An 18,182-nucleotide genomic window follows, 5' to 3' on the forward strand; every position below is an offset into this window, starting at 1 on the left:
ACACCACTGCCCCATTCTCTCTCTGGTGCATTTGCATGATCCCAAAGGCAAAAAGAATCCATCCAGGCAGCTTGGCAGTTTCTGGAGAGGGCCAGCATAATGTGTTTCTTTGGTTTTCTGGAGTCTTATCATTATGCTGTATCTGTCAAAAGTACCAAATACATTTTAAGTATCACCTTGCATGCTACAATGAACCTGTCTAATATCTGACCTTCCGTAAAACACGGGTTAGCAGTATTCACCATGGAAAGGGATAGATACTTATGGAAATTAGATATTGTCAATCCAAGTATGCCATCTAATCAAAGACTAGACTCCTCAATAATAGTGACATTAGCTACGGTCCACCTGGTAAACATGATGAGATTTGCCTCACAAACTTAAACACTCGCAAGTATTTTATGTTCATTTAAGTTTTTTAGTTACTGTATAATATTTGCCTAATTTTAGGGCAGGAGGAGGGGAAACTTTGTTGAAGTTTTCCCTGTAAGCTAAATACTAGAAATTGCTCACAATGAATTATCCTGGGCTATTTAAATGTTGCTTTAAACTGAGTTAAAGTGGGAGAAAGCTGGAATTTGATTGGTATGGGTGTAGGATTCTCGATTAACTGTCGTAGGACCCTTTACCACATTCTTAAATGGATAGTGTTACATACAATAGTGACATTTTTATGGTATTCATATTCTAATGTTGTGTCTGGATGTATATACGTGCGTGTGCCTCAGGATGTTCATTCTTTAAATTAAATCTGAAGAGCCCTTGGCCAGAGAAATGAACACGTCCTATTGAGCTCAGCATCAGCCCAGGAGCTCCTGTTTTCTCCTGTGTCCTATTAGTGGTTACAGCCGCCCTGCCTCGGCTTTCTGAGTTGGGATTGGAGCTTCTCCATGTCAATCACCGGTTCCCCCTTGCCGGATTTGGTTTTCCGGTACCAGCTCTGAAGCTGAGTTTGCAGCATTTTGCAAACTGTAGTGTTGGGTCGGAGGGGGCGGGAGAAGGAAATTCTACTGCATTCATAGTTTGGGAATGCGCGCGTGTGTGCTTTATTCCGCTGTGCATGTTGAAATTAGTCAAACCCCTATTTTATTCAGTTTCCTTTTATTTGGTTAAGATAGCGGTTTGCAATTTTTATTCGGACCTTGTAATAGGGGTCGGGGTTATCGTTTGGTGGTAAAAGTTATGTCATGGAAGCTATTTGGATCTATCAGTTCCGCCTGATAGTGATCGGGGACTCGACCGTGGGGAAGTCCTGCCTCCTCCGGAGATTCACTGACGGCAAATTCAACGACGTGTCTGACCCCACGGTTGGTGTGGATTTCTTCGCCAGGCTGGTGGAGATCGAGCCGGGAAAGAGGATCAAATTACAGCTGTGGGACACCGCGGGGCAGGAGAGGTTCAGGTACGCGGCGGCGTGTTTATTTGTTGTTGGTTTGAGTGTAAATCAAAGTGCGGAAATTAAATGTCAGCCGAGGACTGGCGGGGAAGGGTGGAGGTTGAGATTTGCTGGACTCTTGCTCTCGGGAGATGTCTTTGCTTTGCATTATTTCCAGTGACGGCTGGAAATGATACAACTTCTTCATAGTCAGGCTCACAAAAGGTTCGCCGCTCTTGTTTTTAAAAAAAACTGACTCCGCTTCTGGGGCAATACTTCCAGCCCAGGAGGCTTGTGTTTTAGCGTTGCCTGTGGTACATGGCGCTCTCAGTTTGGAGCTGTTTCTGACATCTGCGAGAGAGGGGCTCACTGCCTTCAGTTCCCCATTAACTAGGTTCAAAACCCAGTAGCTGTCGGTTGAATTGCGTTCATAGTATATTTCCAACTCGTTTCTGTTTGGATGTGACTGACCGTTGCCAATAGGAAGGAATCTACAGTGTTTGGAAGAATGAAGCTAAAAGACAAATTTGTGATAAAGTTAAATTTTTAAAGTCTTTTAAGGCATATGGCGTGCCCATTCTGAAATGTAAATTAACATTCTGGAGTATTGATTCAACAATGGCCAGGTTGAAAAACATGACAATAAACAAGGAAATAGAAGTAGGTCATTCAGCCCCTTCGGTCTTTTCAGTAAGATCTGTTCTGTATCTTGTTTGTCTGCTTTGGCTTTTCTGTAACAAGTTAGTGTGCTTTAATCAAAACTTAGAATGGCGTTGCATAATTGTGCATTAACCTTAGCTTATATGAACAACAGATATAATTCGTGACATTTGGCAGTAGCATATAGATGATTCTTACCACGATGACTGCACTTCCTCTAAAACAGGCCCAGGTTCCTCAGTCATCAAACAAAATCTAAAAACATAGGGAATAAGAGTAAGAATAAGAAATAGGGCATTTCACAGGGATTTCTCTATATCATTCACTCTGATTATAGCTGATCCTTTATCTCAATGCCACTGACTCTCCCCACACCCGTTAATGTCTTTAGTGTTGAGAATTTTTTTTAAATTTCTTAAATGTATTCAGAAACTTGGAGCCATATGTGATAGAAACTCCCACGGGTTCACTAACTTCTGAGTTCAAAACACCCTCTCTTCCCCCACCATACACTCGAGGCAACATCATCTTTGCATCTCATCTGTTCAGCCCTGTGTGAATGTTCTGAAATCTCCTCTCAAACACCAGTACATGCAGGTCTCCTTGTCTCCATTTTTTGCTCATTCAACAATTCTGCTTTCCCAGGACCCAGTCTGGTGGATCTCCACTGCACTTTCTCTATGGCAAATATACCTGTTTTTAGATAATGAGATCAAAACTGCACATACTCCTCCCCGGTGCGGCCTTACCAGGGCTCTTACAGCTGCAGTAAGACTTCCTATCTCCTATGTTCAAGTCTTCTGGTTCTAAAGGCCAACATACCATTTACCTTCCAACTGCTGCTTTCACTAACTGGGGTATAGGACATTCATATCAACATTTCCCAATCAATTACCATTTAACTAATACTCTGCCATTCTACTTTGCCTACCAAAGTAAATAACTTCACACTTATTTACATTATATGGTAATTACTATGAGTTTGCAAAGTCCTTAACTTGTCTGAGTCACTTGAACTTCTTTTACATTCACCTCACCATTTACAATTCAATTTAGTTTTGTGACATCAGCGAAGTTGGATGTATTACATTTGATTCCCTCATCCAGATCATTGATATATGTTATCATCAGCTGGGACCTGAGCATTGATTCCTGCAGTACCCCTCTAGTCACCAGTTTGCACTCGAAAGAAGACCCATATCTTCCTAACCTCCGTTTCCTGTTAACCCATTTTCAGTCCATTCCAGTATATTATCTCCAATCCCATGTTTTTAAACCTTGCATACCTATCACATATGTGGGACTTTATGATCAGGACTTTGAAAATCCAAGTGCACAATATCTGTGTTCTCCCATAACTACTGTATGTTTTATTATCTAGTTATATTTTCAAAACATCTCTTGGAGGTTTCTCAAACATTACTTCCCTTTAGGGGGTTTTAAGAAGATTTGTAGCTCAGGTTGAGGTTCCAGATGTGAGTTTGCTCGCTGAGCTGGAAGGTTAGTTTTCAGACGTATTGTCACCATTCTAGGTAACATCATCAGTGAGCCTCCGATGAAGCGCTGGTGTTATGTCCTGCTTTCTGTTTATCTGCTTAGGTTTCCTTGGGTCGGTGATCATCAACGCAGGAAATGACATCAACAACCCAAGGAAACCTAAACAGATAAATAGAAGGCGGGACATAACACCAGCGCTTCATCGGAGGCTCACTGATGATGTTACCTAGAATGGTGACAATACGTCTGAAAACTAACCTTCCAGCTCAGCGAGCAAACTCACATCCATTACTTCCCTTTCAGGAATCAGTGTTGACTTTGTCTAATGCAGTTAATTATTTCTGAGTGCCCTGTTATCACATCCTTTGTATTAGACTCTAGCCTTTATCGTTTACTGATGTTAGGTTAACTAGCCTGTAATTCTCCGCTGTCTTCTTTTTATAAGTAGAGGGATTACATTTGCCACCTTCCAATATGTCTGGCTATTCTAAAATCTGCACAAATCAGAAAGATGACGACAAATGCATCCAGTATTTCCATGGTCACTTATTTTATGACACTGCATGTAGATTATTAGTTTTGGAGAATTTACTGGCTTTCAGTCCATTAATTTCTCTATTATTTCTTTTTTACTAATGTTAATTTGCTTCAGTTTCTCCTTGTCACTACATCCCTAGCATTTCTGGAAAGTTGTTGTTGTTTTCTTCCTTGAAAACAGGTTTAAAGTGGCTACTTAATTGCTCTGCTGGTTCCTTGTTCTCCATTATCAATTCTCCAGTTTCTGACTGTAAAGGGCTGACATTAGTCTTCACTAATCTTTCTCTTTTGCTTATTTACAGAAGCTTTTACAATCACTTTTATGTTTCTTGCAAGCTTACTCTGTTTTTTTCGATTTTAACCACTATCTTACTTCTCCAGAATTAGATGCTCAATTAACCGCTTCTCATTGCATTGGACCAAATCTGGGATAGTTTGTTCCACAATGTGTTGTTCAAAGGGAAATCTTGAATCCACCACAGTATTATTGCCAATATGTTTACTTAATCTGTATGTAGAATAAAGTCACCCATGATTACTATGCACCCTTGTTGCGTTGTTCTTCAATTTCCTGTTTAGTGATATCCTCTCCCTTACTGTTTGGAGGCCTGCAAACAGTTCCCACTATTGCTTTCTGCCCCATATTGCTACTTAGCTCCACCAGACTGTCTGTACATGTAGATTTTTTTTGAGTCAATATCCTTTCTCACTATTGCGCTGATTTTTATCCTTTATTAATGATGTCACCCTACATTATTTTCCATTTTTTACAATTCTTTTGGAATAGAGACCCTCACTCCCAGCCTTTGTCACCCTGTAGCCATGTCTCCATAATTGTGATTGTGTCATACCCACTTACAATTGTTTACATTATTAATTCATCTATCTTATTGCAGAAGCTCTGTGCGTTCAGATGTGAAACCTTTATTCTTGACTTTTTAATGTTTAAATTCTTGTGTACTCTATCTATATTGGCTGCCACGCCTTGTTTTCTCTACCTCCCACCTTTGCTTTCTAATTTTCAATGGCATCCTTGACCCTAGTTAACTACGCGCCTGGTGCTTTTACTCATTTTGACGGTCACCCATTCTCTTTCTGCCTGCTCACACTTTACCTGCAGTATGGCTTTGTCATTTTGCACCAAGAGCTTAGCCCTGCACTGCTTCACAGTAATTTCAGCTCCTGCTTAGGTAGGAAATGTGCAGTTCAAGTAGCTGTAGCTAGAGATACTTTCTGCACATGTGATCACCCTGGGTACTGGAAGTGTAACTAAATTCTCATATTAAAGATGGCCACATGGCCAAGCTGTCCTGTCGCTTAAATTACTCTGTTGATATTAGAACAAACTTTTGTGTAGTGCTAACATCACTTTTAGTAAAATTATTCGTATTAATTTATTTTAATATTCTAAAGGTGCGGAGAAGAACTACGGAATTGAATCTTTGACTACTTGCACTTTTCTTTCACTTAACCTGTTGTACTTTGCAATTCCATGTTCTTTGACTGAAAATGTATTTCCTCTCATTTGTCCACATTAAATTGCATATGCCCTGCCACCTGTTAGCCCATTTGCAAACTGTCTGTCACCTTGCATATTTTTAAAGTTCTCACTGATCATCAATTCCTCTGCTTTGCTTTATCAGTATGTACCCTTCCATTTTTTTCTACACATCCACAAAAGTGGACCCTCCTGTGCACACCCCTGCCAGCTCTTCTCCAGTCCCTTTACTTTGTTATTTCTTGTGAATTGTACTGATGACTGCAAGACAAAAAGCTTCAACAAAATGTGTCTTCTTTAGCAATTATCAAGTTCTGTTGTACCAAAGCACAATTTGTAAGAATATATTTACTAGGGTTGAGTTTTCTGTACTTCGAAAATCTTTGGCAGTAGGACTGTTTTGGAGTCCCAGCTCCATTTACAGCAGCAATATGTCTCCTGAGGTTGTTTTACAGGATGCACCTAATATTGAGCCAGCTGTTGCATTGCTGTCCAATTGGGGACAACAAACAGAATGTAGAGAGAAGTGCTGACCTGCAAACTTCATTGTGCATGTAGTGAGTACTGCTGGTGTGCATGGAATGTGAGACGACTGGACAGAATGGAGCATTAAAACAACTGGAGGCAATGGTCATAACTTTCTGATCACCTGCACTCCTCCTTTTCTACTGCATACTCCATGCAATTTGAAGGAAATTTCTAGTCCCTTCCTATAGGCTTTCCAATGATTCAAGGTAGTAGAAATAATTAATTTGTTGTGGCACCCAACATCAGCTTTATGCACTTCCTGTTTCCTGATGTTTCGTCAGAGCAGGGGCCTCTGTGATGATGGTAAAATCTCACTTATACTGAAAAATTGCTGTTAGTTGGTGACTGATAAGCCTTAATTAGCTCCCCACTGCTACAGAGTGAAATGCCATCTTCACACTGGAATCGCCACTCAGAAAAGCACAAGGTGGCAGGAAATATTTAGTAAACTCACGCAACTTCTTTCCCCAAGTGTGCTTCCAAATTCCTCACCATGGTCTATGTTTAGAAGAGGTAACACAAACTCATCTTGCACGATTTCTTGACTTTCTCTTCATGCCATTGCACCCCTTCAATTGTTTAATAAAATCCACCAGGAAGGGAACACTGAGAAAAATCTGTCTCGCTAAATTTCTCTGTAGCTGAATCATTATGCTTGTGTCACTGCTGCAGCTTTACACCTTTTCACATTCTCCTCTTTTCCCCACAGATTTGGTATACAGAAATTTTGAATGTTTCTGAGTAAACTAGTGCAACTTTTTCAACAATGATCTTAACTTTAAATTGCTGCTTTTGCTTCTCCATTTCTGTTTTTATTTATTTTCTCTTTTTCCTTGCAAAGCAGCCACCAGGTATTACAGCATTTTTCATTCTGGAAAATATCTTTCAACTGCTTAAACTTGTTCTTAAAACTTTTATGTGTTGTGGTCAGGTGCTGGCCATTGTAGACAGATCTTGTCTCATGACTGGCTTAATTTTGTCCCTTCTAGGTGTAAAAGTGCATCTTAAGTACTTTGTCCAGTAATTCTCTCAGTATAAATCTATCACCATGCCTTGCAAAATACTGAGCTATGTAATTCTCTAACTTACCCATTATTCAGACATTTAAAACAAACAACTTGAAGGGTCTCGGCCTGAAACGTCAGCTTTTGTGCTCCTGAGATGCTGCTTGGCCTGCTGTGTTCATCCAGCTCCAGACTTTGTTATCTCGGATTCTCCAGCATCTGCAGTTCTTATTATCTCCTATTGTTTCCACAATACACGTCATCAAAGCTGACCAAGTCTTGCCTCCCAAATCAGAATCATACAGAACAGAAGAGGCCCTTCAGCCCATTAAGTCTGTGCCATGACATTTGCACTAAATGTAACTAGTCCCACTTTCTAGCACTTGGCCCATAGCCTTAAATGTTCTGGCTTGCTAACCTGTTGGATAAGTCTTATTTTTTAAGGTAGAATTCATTTAAACAGCTAGTGCAACCCATGGGATATTTTGCATTGTGATAAAATCCTTCACAATTTTTTTTACTGTTTCTATAACAGCCACATTAAGTACCCAGTTTTGATCAAATTTTGGCAGTAAATTCATATTTGCTAATCTTTCTAACTTACCAATTTTGTTTTGAATGCCTCATACGTAGAATTTGGGAATTGAAAGAAGTGAGGAAGGGTAATCTAGAATTAGTCTTATAGCACATATCGAGTGTATTTTTTTTACCTCTCTGCAAGTAACCTTGGCTACATTTGACTTCATGCTTTTATTTGGATGCTGAAGTGGGAAATCATTTTCAAGAATGTATGTCTTTTCCTGTTCGACCATAAAATGTTATCTGTTTGCTCTGAGTTGGATATCCAAACCTTGCAATTCTGGTTGCATACCAAGGAAACTTGGGTAGATTTCTTTTTCTTATTTATTTTCATATATCTTTAATACTAATAGATTTTATTGTGCTAGTTTTAACATATACCAAGAAAACACTGCAAGATAGTGTTGCAACACTCTTGTAACTTAAACCGATTGGTCAAGCTGGAAATAATGTGTAATATCCATTTTGTTCGTTATTGACAAATCATTTCTAACCTATAACACAGAGAAGTCCAGGTTACATATTTAACACTAACTTGTGGATTTTAATGGGAAAATCACAAAGGTGGCTTCTCTCTTATATCATTTTCTTTATTGCCATCTTCTTGCTCGATGTGAGGTTATCCAATATTTTATGACTGTCTAGTTGTTTGGACTGAAGCTCTAGGCCTTTTCACATTGTTATTGTTCCCTAGCATTGCTTTTCCTGAATTAAGCTTTGTTGTAAGAAAATTTTTAACACATGCTGTCAAAACAACAGATTGCTTTTTCATAATGTAAGAATGTCCAACTCTGACACTGCTGAAATAAAATGACTGCATTTTTAAGATTTGTCTTTAGGTCTTAATTCTTTAAGCGTAATAATACCACACTAAGCTTATTTATTTGTGCTCTTACCTACAGAGTACATTGTCCTTGGCTCTGAAATTCATAGAAATATAGACTCACAGATCAAAAGGAGACAATGTGCCCCATTGTGACTTACTGCTGAGAAAAGGAGCCATTTGGCCTTTTCTATATTTGTAGTTTTTGGTTCATTGTCTTATAGATTACAGCACCCCCAGCATCCATCCAAGGTTTTTAAAAAAAAATATAATGCAAATTTCCACCTCTGTCACCTTTTTTGAAGTCGAGGGTTCCAGACTCCCTCCATGCTCTGGGTGAAGAATGCCATCCTAACTTCCAAGTGTGCCAATTGCAATCATCCTTTTCTAATATTATCAGCACTATTAAGTTGTAAAGACATGATTGTCAACCAATTCTCTCTGCTTTTGTTCTGGCCTTATTTGCTCACATAAAACTCTAAAACATATCAATAATCACACTCAACACTTCCGTAATATCTGAATGTTTCAAATATCCATACTGACTTTCGGGTTAAACAAATAATAAAAAAAAGTAAAAGCACAAATTTGACTGAGTTGTCTGAGCATTGTGGCCCATAATGGCATTTTGGTTTGTAGGGAACAGTATGGACCAAACAGAATGGATTGGAACTAGATAATTGGTGGGGCATATAACAGGAGGTAATTGTGCCAGTGCTTGAAATAGTTTCTATTTTATGGCATATAAGTTAACATAATGGTGGATATGTTGTGCCAGCAAGGAATTGATGCCTGTGGAACAGGTTTGGCGAACGTTGAGAAGAGCAGAAAAAAGCTTTTGGTTCGGACAATGCCTTCAAAAACCAAGTTCACTGAAGGCAACTTTAGGCTCATGTTCATCTAAATTAATGTAATTCCCCTTTGACCACATGGGGTAGGCCTGTGATTTTACTCAATTCATGCACATGCGCTTTTATAGGAGAAACCAAATTGACCATCAAGAGAAAAAGCATTGCTTTGTTTTTTTACTTTAGCTTCCTCCCTAATTTAGGAGTACTCAATGCCAACTATAATAGAGTTGCAACAAGTCAGCAAATTGCTAATCCTGGGGTTTTTATTAAAGAACTCGGACAACAATTGCACATGGCATTTAGGAAGGGCTGAATGCTTCTTTAGGTTGTGTACTACATAAGCAGTTGTTTCCTTCCTTCCTTTGCAAAACCCCTACTATGTGGTTATAAACAGAAATAGGAAGATGCAAAATGGAGAGAACTGATTTTTGAAAACATGTATAAATGCTGTTATCCACCATAATCAAATGCATTTCCATTCCTGTGAGTAACACATGAACAAATAATTGAGAATCCTAATTTTTTTCTTTTCAATGAACCATGGAAATAAAGGAAAGTAAAATGTAGAATCATTGGTTACAGCAAAGAGGTTTTGTGGCTCATAGTGTCCTTGCAAGAGTTCTCAAGTAGTTAAATTCCCCTGCTCTTTCCCTGTAGTCCTGAAATATTTTTGTCTTCACACGCTTATCCAATTTTCTTTTGAAAGCCATGATGGGATTTGACTCCACCGTACGCATGGGCGGTGTATTTGAGATCTTACTCTTTTGCATAAAGAAGTTTTCCTCACTTGTTTTTTTTTGCCAGGCATCTTATTTGAATGCCATTGGTTCTTGGCCCATCCACCAACGTCTCTCTCTATCTACTTTGACTAGACTCCTAATTTTTGAGCACCTCTATTAATTCTGTTCTCAGCTTCCCCTTGAAGGAAAACCACACTTACTCTTCTCATAAATAATTTCTGTACCTCACTAAAGCGGTCCCGTCATTCCTAAAATGTGGCCAGCATTGCAACAAAGTTGACATTGCACTAGTGTGTTGTAAAATTTAATTTATAGCCTCCTTGCCTTTGTACTTATAATACTTTCATTTATAAAGTCAAAATCCTGTATTTTTTTAAACTACTTTCTCAGCTTGAACTATTATCAATAATTTGTGCTCATGTACTCCCATGTCTCTGTGATTCACATCATACCATGAAAAATCTGCTGTAATTCATGATAAGCAGGGCAAGAGTTATAGCTGGGGGAAAGGCAATTATGGTGAGATTAGGCAAGATTTAGGGAGCATAGGATGGGGAAGGAAACTGCAGGGGATGGGCACAGTAGAAATGTGGAGCTTATTCAAGGAAAAGCTCCTGTGTGTCCTAGATAAGTATGTACCTGTCAGGAAGGGAGGAAGCTGTAGAGTGCGGGAGCCATGTATTACGAAGGAGGTGGAATCTCTGGTCAAGAGGAAGAAGAAGGCTTATGTTAGGATGAGATGTGAAGGCTCAGTTAGGGTACTTGAGGGCTACGAGGTAGCCAGAAAAGACCTAAAGAAAGAGCTCAGAAGAGCCAGGAGGAGACATGAGAAGTTGTTGGCGGATAGGATTAGGGTAAACCCTAAGGCTTTCTATAGGTATTTAAGGAATAAAAGAATGACGAAAGTAAGATTAAGCCCAATCAAGGATAGTAGTGCTAAGTTGTGTGTGGAGTTAGATGAGATAGGGGAAGCGCTAAATGAATATTTTTCAACAGTATTCACTCTAGAAAATGACAATGTTGTGGAGGAGAATACTGAGATACAGGCTACTAGACTAGGTGGGATTGAGGTTCACAGGGGAGAGGTATTAGAAATTCTTCAGAGGGTGAAGATAGATAAGTCCCCTGGGCCGGATGGGATTTATCCCCGGATCCTCTGGGAAGCCAGGGAGGAAATTGCCGAGCCTTTGGCGTTGATCTTTAACTCGTCATTGTCTACAGGAATAGTGCCAGATGACTGGAGGATAGCAAATGTAGTTCCCCTGTTCAAGAAGGAGAGTAGAGACAACCCTGGTAATTACCAACAACTGAGGTAAGGCTCACTGGTCTATAAAGTGTTGGAAAAGGTTATAAGGGATAGTCAGCACGGTTTTGTGAAGGGAAGGTCGTGCCTCACAAACCTTATTGAGTTCTTTGAGAAGGTGACCAAACAGGTAGATAAGAGTAAACCGGTTGATGTGGTGTATATGGATTTCAGCAAGGTGTTTGATAAGGTTCCCCACAATAGGCTATTGTACAAAATGCGGAGGAATGGAATTGTGGGAGATATAGCAGTTTGTATCGGAAATTGGCTTGCTGAAAGAAGACAGAGGGTGGTAGTTGATGGGAAATGTTCATCCTGGAAACCGGTTACTATTGGTGTTCCGCAAGGGTCGGTGTTGGGTCCACTGCTGTTTGTCATTTTTATAAATGACCTGGATGAGGGCGTAGAAGGATGGGTTAGTAAATTTGCAGACGACACTAAGGTCGGTGGAGTGGTGGAGTTGTGGACAGTGACGAAGGATGCTGTAGGTTGCAGAGAGACATAGATAAGCTGCAGAGCTGGGCTGAGAGGTGGCAAATGGAGTTTAATGCAGACAAGTGTGAGGTAATGCACTTTGGTAGGAGTAACCGGAAGGCAAAGTACAGGGCTAATGGTAAGATTCTTAGTAGTGTAGATGAGCAGAGAGATCTCGGTGTCCATGTACACAGATCCTTGAAAGTTGCCACCCAGGTTGACAGGGCTGTTGAGAAGGCATACAGTGTTTTAGCTTTTATTAATAGAGGGATTGAGTTCCGGACCCAAGAGGTTATGGTGAAGCTGTACAAAACTCTGGTGCAGCCACACTTGGAGTATTGTGTACAGTTCTGGTCACCGCATTATAAGAAGGATGTGAAAGCTTTGGAAAGGGTGCAGAGGAGATTTACTAGGATGTTGCCTGGTATGGAGGGAAGGCCTTATGAGGAAAGGCTGAGGGACTTGAGGCTGTTTTCATTAGAGAGAAGAAGGTTGAGAGGTGACTTAATTGAAACATATAAAATAATCAGGGGGTTAGATAGGGTGATTAGAGAGAGCCTTTTTCCTAGGATGGTGATGGCGAGTACGAGGGGGCATAGCTTGAAATTGAGGGGTGAAAGATATAGGACAGATGTCAGAGGTAGTTTCTTTACTCAGAGTAGTAAGGGAATGGAATGTTTTGCCTGCAACAGTATGTGAATTCGCCAACTTTAGATACATTAAAGTCGTCATTGGATAAGCATATGGACGTACATGGAATAGTGTAGGTTAGATGGGCTTGAGATCAGTATGACAGGTCGGCACAACATTGAGGGCTGAAGGGCCTGTACTGTGCTATAATGTTCTATGTTCTATTAATCTTAGTTGACTATACACTGAGGTGTTGGTCTCATGTGAATCTTTGTATCATGGTGCATGATTAAGGGAACTTATTTGAATGTAGATACTGTAATGTTCACCTATGTGTCGATTAGAAATAATAAAATTTCTCTATTTACCTCTACAATTAATCTAAAAGTGTTCTTAAACATTTCCAGCAGGAAGTGGTTAACAGCATAATAAAAAGCCTGTGTACTTGTTTTGAGTGCATTATTCCAAAATATGTGCAACAGTTGCTTTAAACAATAATAGCCTTCAAGCAACTAACTTCCCGACGATCTACTTCAATAGAAATTAAGTTGAAATTATTACTGAGTTTGTTAAAGTCAGTTATAAAAATACTTTACTGATCAAATGAACTTAGGGATGTATTTTGAACAAATTAACCTGTGCAAGACATTTTAATGTTTTCAGTTCTTCCAGCTGTTGAGCAGGATGTGATATTCTCAGGGGAGTGCTGTATTTTTGTATCTTGTATTGAAAATAAATATTTTTAGTTTGGTTCAACAGCAATTTTATGATATTTAAATTTACATAAGGGACTTGCTTAATGTTACCTTGACAAACTTACCGCCCAAATTATTCCAACTTTTTAAGTGTGTCGTGTATTCCTTTTCTTTTACTTTTGACTTGACCTTTAAAACTCTGGCTTTATAAGTTAGTGAGGTTTATAAGTAAGATACCATAGTTTTAAGCTAGGCATTACTGTGTTCTTCTTTCTGTAGGAAGTTAACCTGTCAGAGCAATTGAGCCACTCAATATGAGCTGATTATTGCAGCAGAAAGTTTTCATTGTAGGAGTTAAACAATCACTCAAATAGTGATGAATGCTGTGTGCTTTTCAACCAAATAGCCCAATCCCCCTCACCAACATCTTGGAGACTGCTCAAGATTATTGTGGCCAATAGACCAGACTAGCATCTCTCTGTCAGAAAGATGTCTATTACGCTCCAGGCTCCTCCATAACCCATCTGTGAGCTGATCTTCTCCCTTTTGTGGCAGGATCGACCTGCCAAATGTGAGGACACAATGGTGCCTATTTGTGTGGGAGCAGCCCTTGGAGCACTTAACTGTGTCAAGCAACTTTTAAGTCTCCAGGCTTAAGGTCACCTGACATGGACAAAACCTTCGACTGATAATCATCTTGTTTCTTCAGTGCACCTGCATATTGCATGTAACTTGGAGGAAACTCATGAAAACAATATCAGATTCGGAGGGGGTTTGGGATCTTTAGTGCACCGCACGTCAGCTGCAGTGGCTGACTCATAAACCTACTGACTGAACATACCACATTCTGAAGCTGCAGGCCCAGTGTTAATTGATGAAGTAATAAACACAATGAAGAGATAGAATTGTCTGAACAACCTAACTGATGCTATCCGTGAGGGCATAGTTCGACCTGGCCATCAATTCTTGAAGGCAAAGAGCCTGATGTTGATGATATGGGCAGGTTTTCTGAGCTGACAACATGAGGTGCAATATTTTGTTTGGAAACTGGAGTGTCTGAGTTCCCCACCCGGATGGCTAAGTCAACATTAAACCTAACTTCCTCCTTGCAAAGAGAAGAGGAAAAAGATCTACTGCCCAGGTGTGTTATCATTACAAGGGAGGATATACAAACGAAATCTGATTCTTTACTCCTCTAAAGTTCCAGGTGCACCTTACTGCCAATGTTATGAGATAAAAGGCAGGAGAAAGGACTATGACTGAATTTAATTCTCCTCCATCTCCTTGCCTCACCCCCACACCTTCCACGAATGTCCCCACCTTCTAAAAGTCAGCCAGACCAAGATTTGTGCCTGATGCAAACGTGAATGAATGTTTTTAAGATGGAGTTAAACATAGTTTTTCGGGCTTAAGGTATGAGGGGATAGCACAGTGTGAAGCTGGAGGAACACAGCAGGTCAGCCAGCATCAGAGGAGAAGGAAAGCTGATGTTTCTGAAGAAGGGTCCCGACCCGAAATGTCAGCTTTCCTGCTCCTCCAATGCTGCCTGGCCTGCTGTGTTCCTCCAGCTCCATACTGTGTTATCTCTGACTCCAGCATCGGCAGTCCTTACTACCTCAAAAGGTGAGGGGAGAGAGCAAGAATAGAACATGAAGTTGAATGTTCAGTCACGATTACCTTGAATGGCCAGAGGGTTAAATGGCTTTCTCCTCCTGTTTTCTACGTTTCTGTGTGCATTCATGATTTGGATGGTGCTGAACATAATTGAAGTGAATTCTTATGAGAGTTCTTCCAGTTATCTGTAGCACTTGGGTGAAAGGCAGCTGTCAGAAACCACAGAGAACTGCATCAAAGATTTCTGATTGAGATCAAAACTAACTCTAGACAGTGGAGTGTTTGCACTATTTTTATAAGGGACTTTTAGCATTAGCTAATGGAGTTTTGTTTTGAGGGGTTTACCATGTAGCTTTGAGTTGACAATGAGAAGTAAATTGTTGTCACTAAAATAATTTTAAAGTAATTGATCACTGATTTTCAACAGAAAAATTGTTTTTTGACTCCTCTTTTTTTTCCAATCCCAGGTCCATAACCCGTTCCTACTACCGTAATTCAGTTGGTGGGTTGCTTGTGTTTGATATCACAAATCGTAGATCTTTCGAACACGTGCGTGACTGGTTGGAAGAAGCAAAAATGCACGTCCAGCCGTATCGAATCATATTCCTGCTTGTTGGACACAAAAGCGACTTGGCGACCCAAAGGAAAGTTTCAAAGGAAGAGGCAGAGAAACTTGCAGCTGTATCTGGTATGAAATACATCGAGACATCTGCAAAAGATTCGATGAACGTGGAGGAATCTTTCACCGTTCTGACCCGAGAGATATACGAGCTACTGAAAAAAGGCAACATATCCATCCAGGAAGGGTGGGAAGGTGTTAAGAGTGGTGTGGTTCCTAATGTTGTTCATTCTTCTGAGGAAGCTGTGCTGCCTGGAAGAAGATGCTTTTGCTAATCACGGGAAAGAACCCTTTATTCCAAAGAGTTGCTTATTGTACTTTTTAGCCATCCCTGCAAGCCTATCTGGATATGCCAACAAATCTTCTAGGGCTTACCCTAGACTTGGCATAGATTTGATTAGAATATATTTCATTGGAAAGTAAGTACCCAACTTGGCTACAGAGCTTCTCTGACATGAAATGCACAAATTTTATTTTATCAATAACTGCAGACTTTAATAGTAAGAGTGTATTTTTTGCACAGTAAAATCAAGTTTTATTTTTGGGACTTGTTGCCTTACTGTAAGACTGGCAATCTGTCAGAGAAACTGATGTGTATAACTAAAGGTTAAATTAACATGTATATTTGATATGAACCATTTGCCCGAAATAATGCTTTAAATAAGGTTTAATCAAACTCAGAAATATGTGAGTGATTTCTGGAGATGTAAGAAATATTCTTGGCTTTAAATTACTAAATGTTTTAGAAGTGGTGTTTTGTTTGTCTTATGCAGTTATTTAATTCAATAGGTTTTAATTAATTCACATGAGAGATTAATATTTTTCTTAAGTCCTTACATGTTTAGCGAAGTGGCTGTGGAAAACGAATACAGCAGATAAAACAGTGAAGAAAGATGTGAAAATATTCTGCAATGAATGAGAACAGACATTTGCTGTTAATAAGCTCCAAAAAGTTGAACTGCCACGAGCAATCACTGTGCTAATGTCTACATTTCTGCAACAGTGGAGTGCATTTCCTGAATATTTATCATTATAGGCTGATTATATGCACAAAGATGTTAGCCAAAGCCCTGCACTATACTTTCTTCTGTTTAGTGGTTGGCTCATGTGGAAGCTAATAAATAGTAAACATGTTCTGTGGCATGGCATGTTGCTGTTTTGCTTGTAGCTTTCAATGTTACGGTTTACAGTTACAAAAAGCTGCCTTTTTATTTTGGAAAATGGCAAGGCTATTGTGGTCATTGAACTAGATCCTTCCTATATTTGCACTGTGGACTGGAGATGAGAATGGCGAATGTGTAATCAAAGGGGCAAACATAGTATTGCTACAGTTGTGACTTACAAAAACACTTGAATATTGCTAATAACAGACAAATTTGGAAGTTTTAACATTAAAAAGCTTTTAATTCTCCAACAGGAAGTACTGAAATTCTCATTCTTGTAAGTCAACCAATCACTGTATGCATTTTGCTGTTTTCCTTGCACTTACTGGTGCTAGTTTTAGCACAACATACAACATAGATATCATTTAAACAGGACTCTGTTATGGCTACGTAATGTATGCAATGTGCTCAATTGGCTACAAACCATGAGCATACCAGTCCTCCCTTCAATTCTGAAATGTAATGTTAATTTGCAATCGAATGTGTAAATTAGGAAGTCCTTTAAATCCAGTTATTTGCTTAAGTGAATCCATTTTAATGGTCTGTGGACTATAAAACATACATGACATAAAAATGTTAATTTACCTGCATATTAAATATCATAAGGTACTGGTTACAATGTAGGATCATATATTGTTTCATTATTTGTTTGGATCATTATAGCTGAACATGTTGAGCGAGTTCAATAATAATTGAGATAACAAGGTGTAGAGCTGGATGAACACAGCAGGCCAAGCAGCATCAGAGGATCAAGAAAGCTGACCTTTCAGGCCTAGACCCTTCTTCAGAAATGGGGAGGGGAAGGGGATTCTGAAATAAATAGTGAGAGAGGGGGAGGCAGATAAAAGATGGGTAGGGGAGAAGATAGGTGGAGAGGAGACAGACAAGTCAAAGAGGTGGGGTTGGAGCCAGTAAAGGTGAGTGTAGGTGGGGAGCTAGGGAGGGGATAGGTCAGTCCTGGGAGGACAGACAGATCAAGGGGGCAGGATGAGGCTAGTTGGTAGATGATGGAGGTGGGGCTTGAGGTGGGAGGAGAGGATAGGTGGAGGGGGGAAGGACAGATTAGGGAGGCAGGGATACACTATTTTGTGTGTCACAGACATTGAAATCGTTCTCTTTTTAGTCTGTTGCAAACGTACCTAACTCGCCTCTTATCCACCTGTAAGCATTAGGAGGTGATAAGTCTGAACTTCTCAGCCAACTGGTTACAATAGAGACAACTAGCTTCTAATTGCAGTTCTTGTTTTTATTGCTGCGGTTTCAAGCCGTTGTGCATCAATTCCTCATATCTCTAGCTGCAGCAATTTTTAAACAGAAATTGACCAAAGTAGCTAGTGTAACATGACTTCTGATTTTTTTTGTTTGTTTTCTGCTGGCTGATTTAATATAAAAATAAGAAAGTGGTCATAATTGCAGTTCACTTTCAAGCATTTACTGAATTGGATTGAGTTTCCTATCTTGACAATTTCAAATTGCTTTCATGATTGACCTAAATAATATCTGAATTGATTTATTTTTCAACATATCATGATTTTGGGTGGGAGAGATTTTTTGATATATGAATTCCAAACTTAGCCATGGAAATCTGTTTT

At 39.6% G+C, this 18,182-nt stretch overlaps 2 protein-coding genes across 2 annotated transcripts in view; both read left to right on the plus strand.

The window, feature by feature from the left end:
• Window positions 1-946: 946 nt before the first annotated feature.
• On the plus strand, window positions 947-15,712 carry LOC125453040 (ras-related protein Rab-39A-like). The gene is made up of 2 exons (XM_048532089.2): window positions 947-1,402; window positions 15,276-15,712. The coding sequence occupies exons 1-2, from the start codon at window positions 1,188-1,190 to the stop codon at window positions 15,700-15,702; spliced, it is 642 nt and encodes a 213-aa protein (XP_048388046.1). The 5' UTR covers window positions 947-1,187; the 3' UTR covers window positions 15,703-15,712.
• A 71-nt stretch (window positions 15,713-15,783) lies between these two features.
• LOC125453039 (cullin-5) overlaps window positions 15,784-18,182 on the plus strand; it is a 112,173-nt gene continuing 109,774 nt past the window's right edge. The window contains exon 1 of the mRNA XM_048532088.1: window positions 15,784-15,846. The gene's annotated coding sequence lies outside the window, so the exon portion shown is untranslated. The remainder of the gene's footprint in view (window positions 15,847-18,182) is intronic.

Source organism: Stegostoma tigrinum, chromosome 6 (genome assembly GCF_030684315.1).
Source record: "Stegostoma tigrinum isolate sSteTig4 chromosome 6, sSteTig4.hap1, whole genome shotgun sequence".
Classification (NCBI taxonomy): domain Eukaryota; kingdom Metazoa; phylum Chordata; class Chondrichthyes; order Orectolobiformes; family Stegostomatidae; genus Stegostoma; species Stegostoma tigrinum.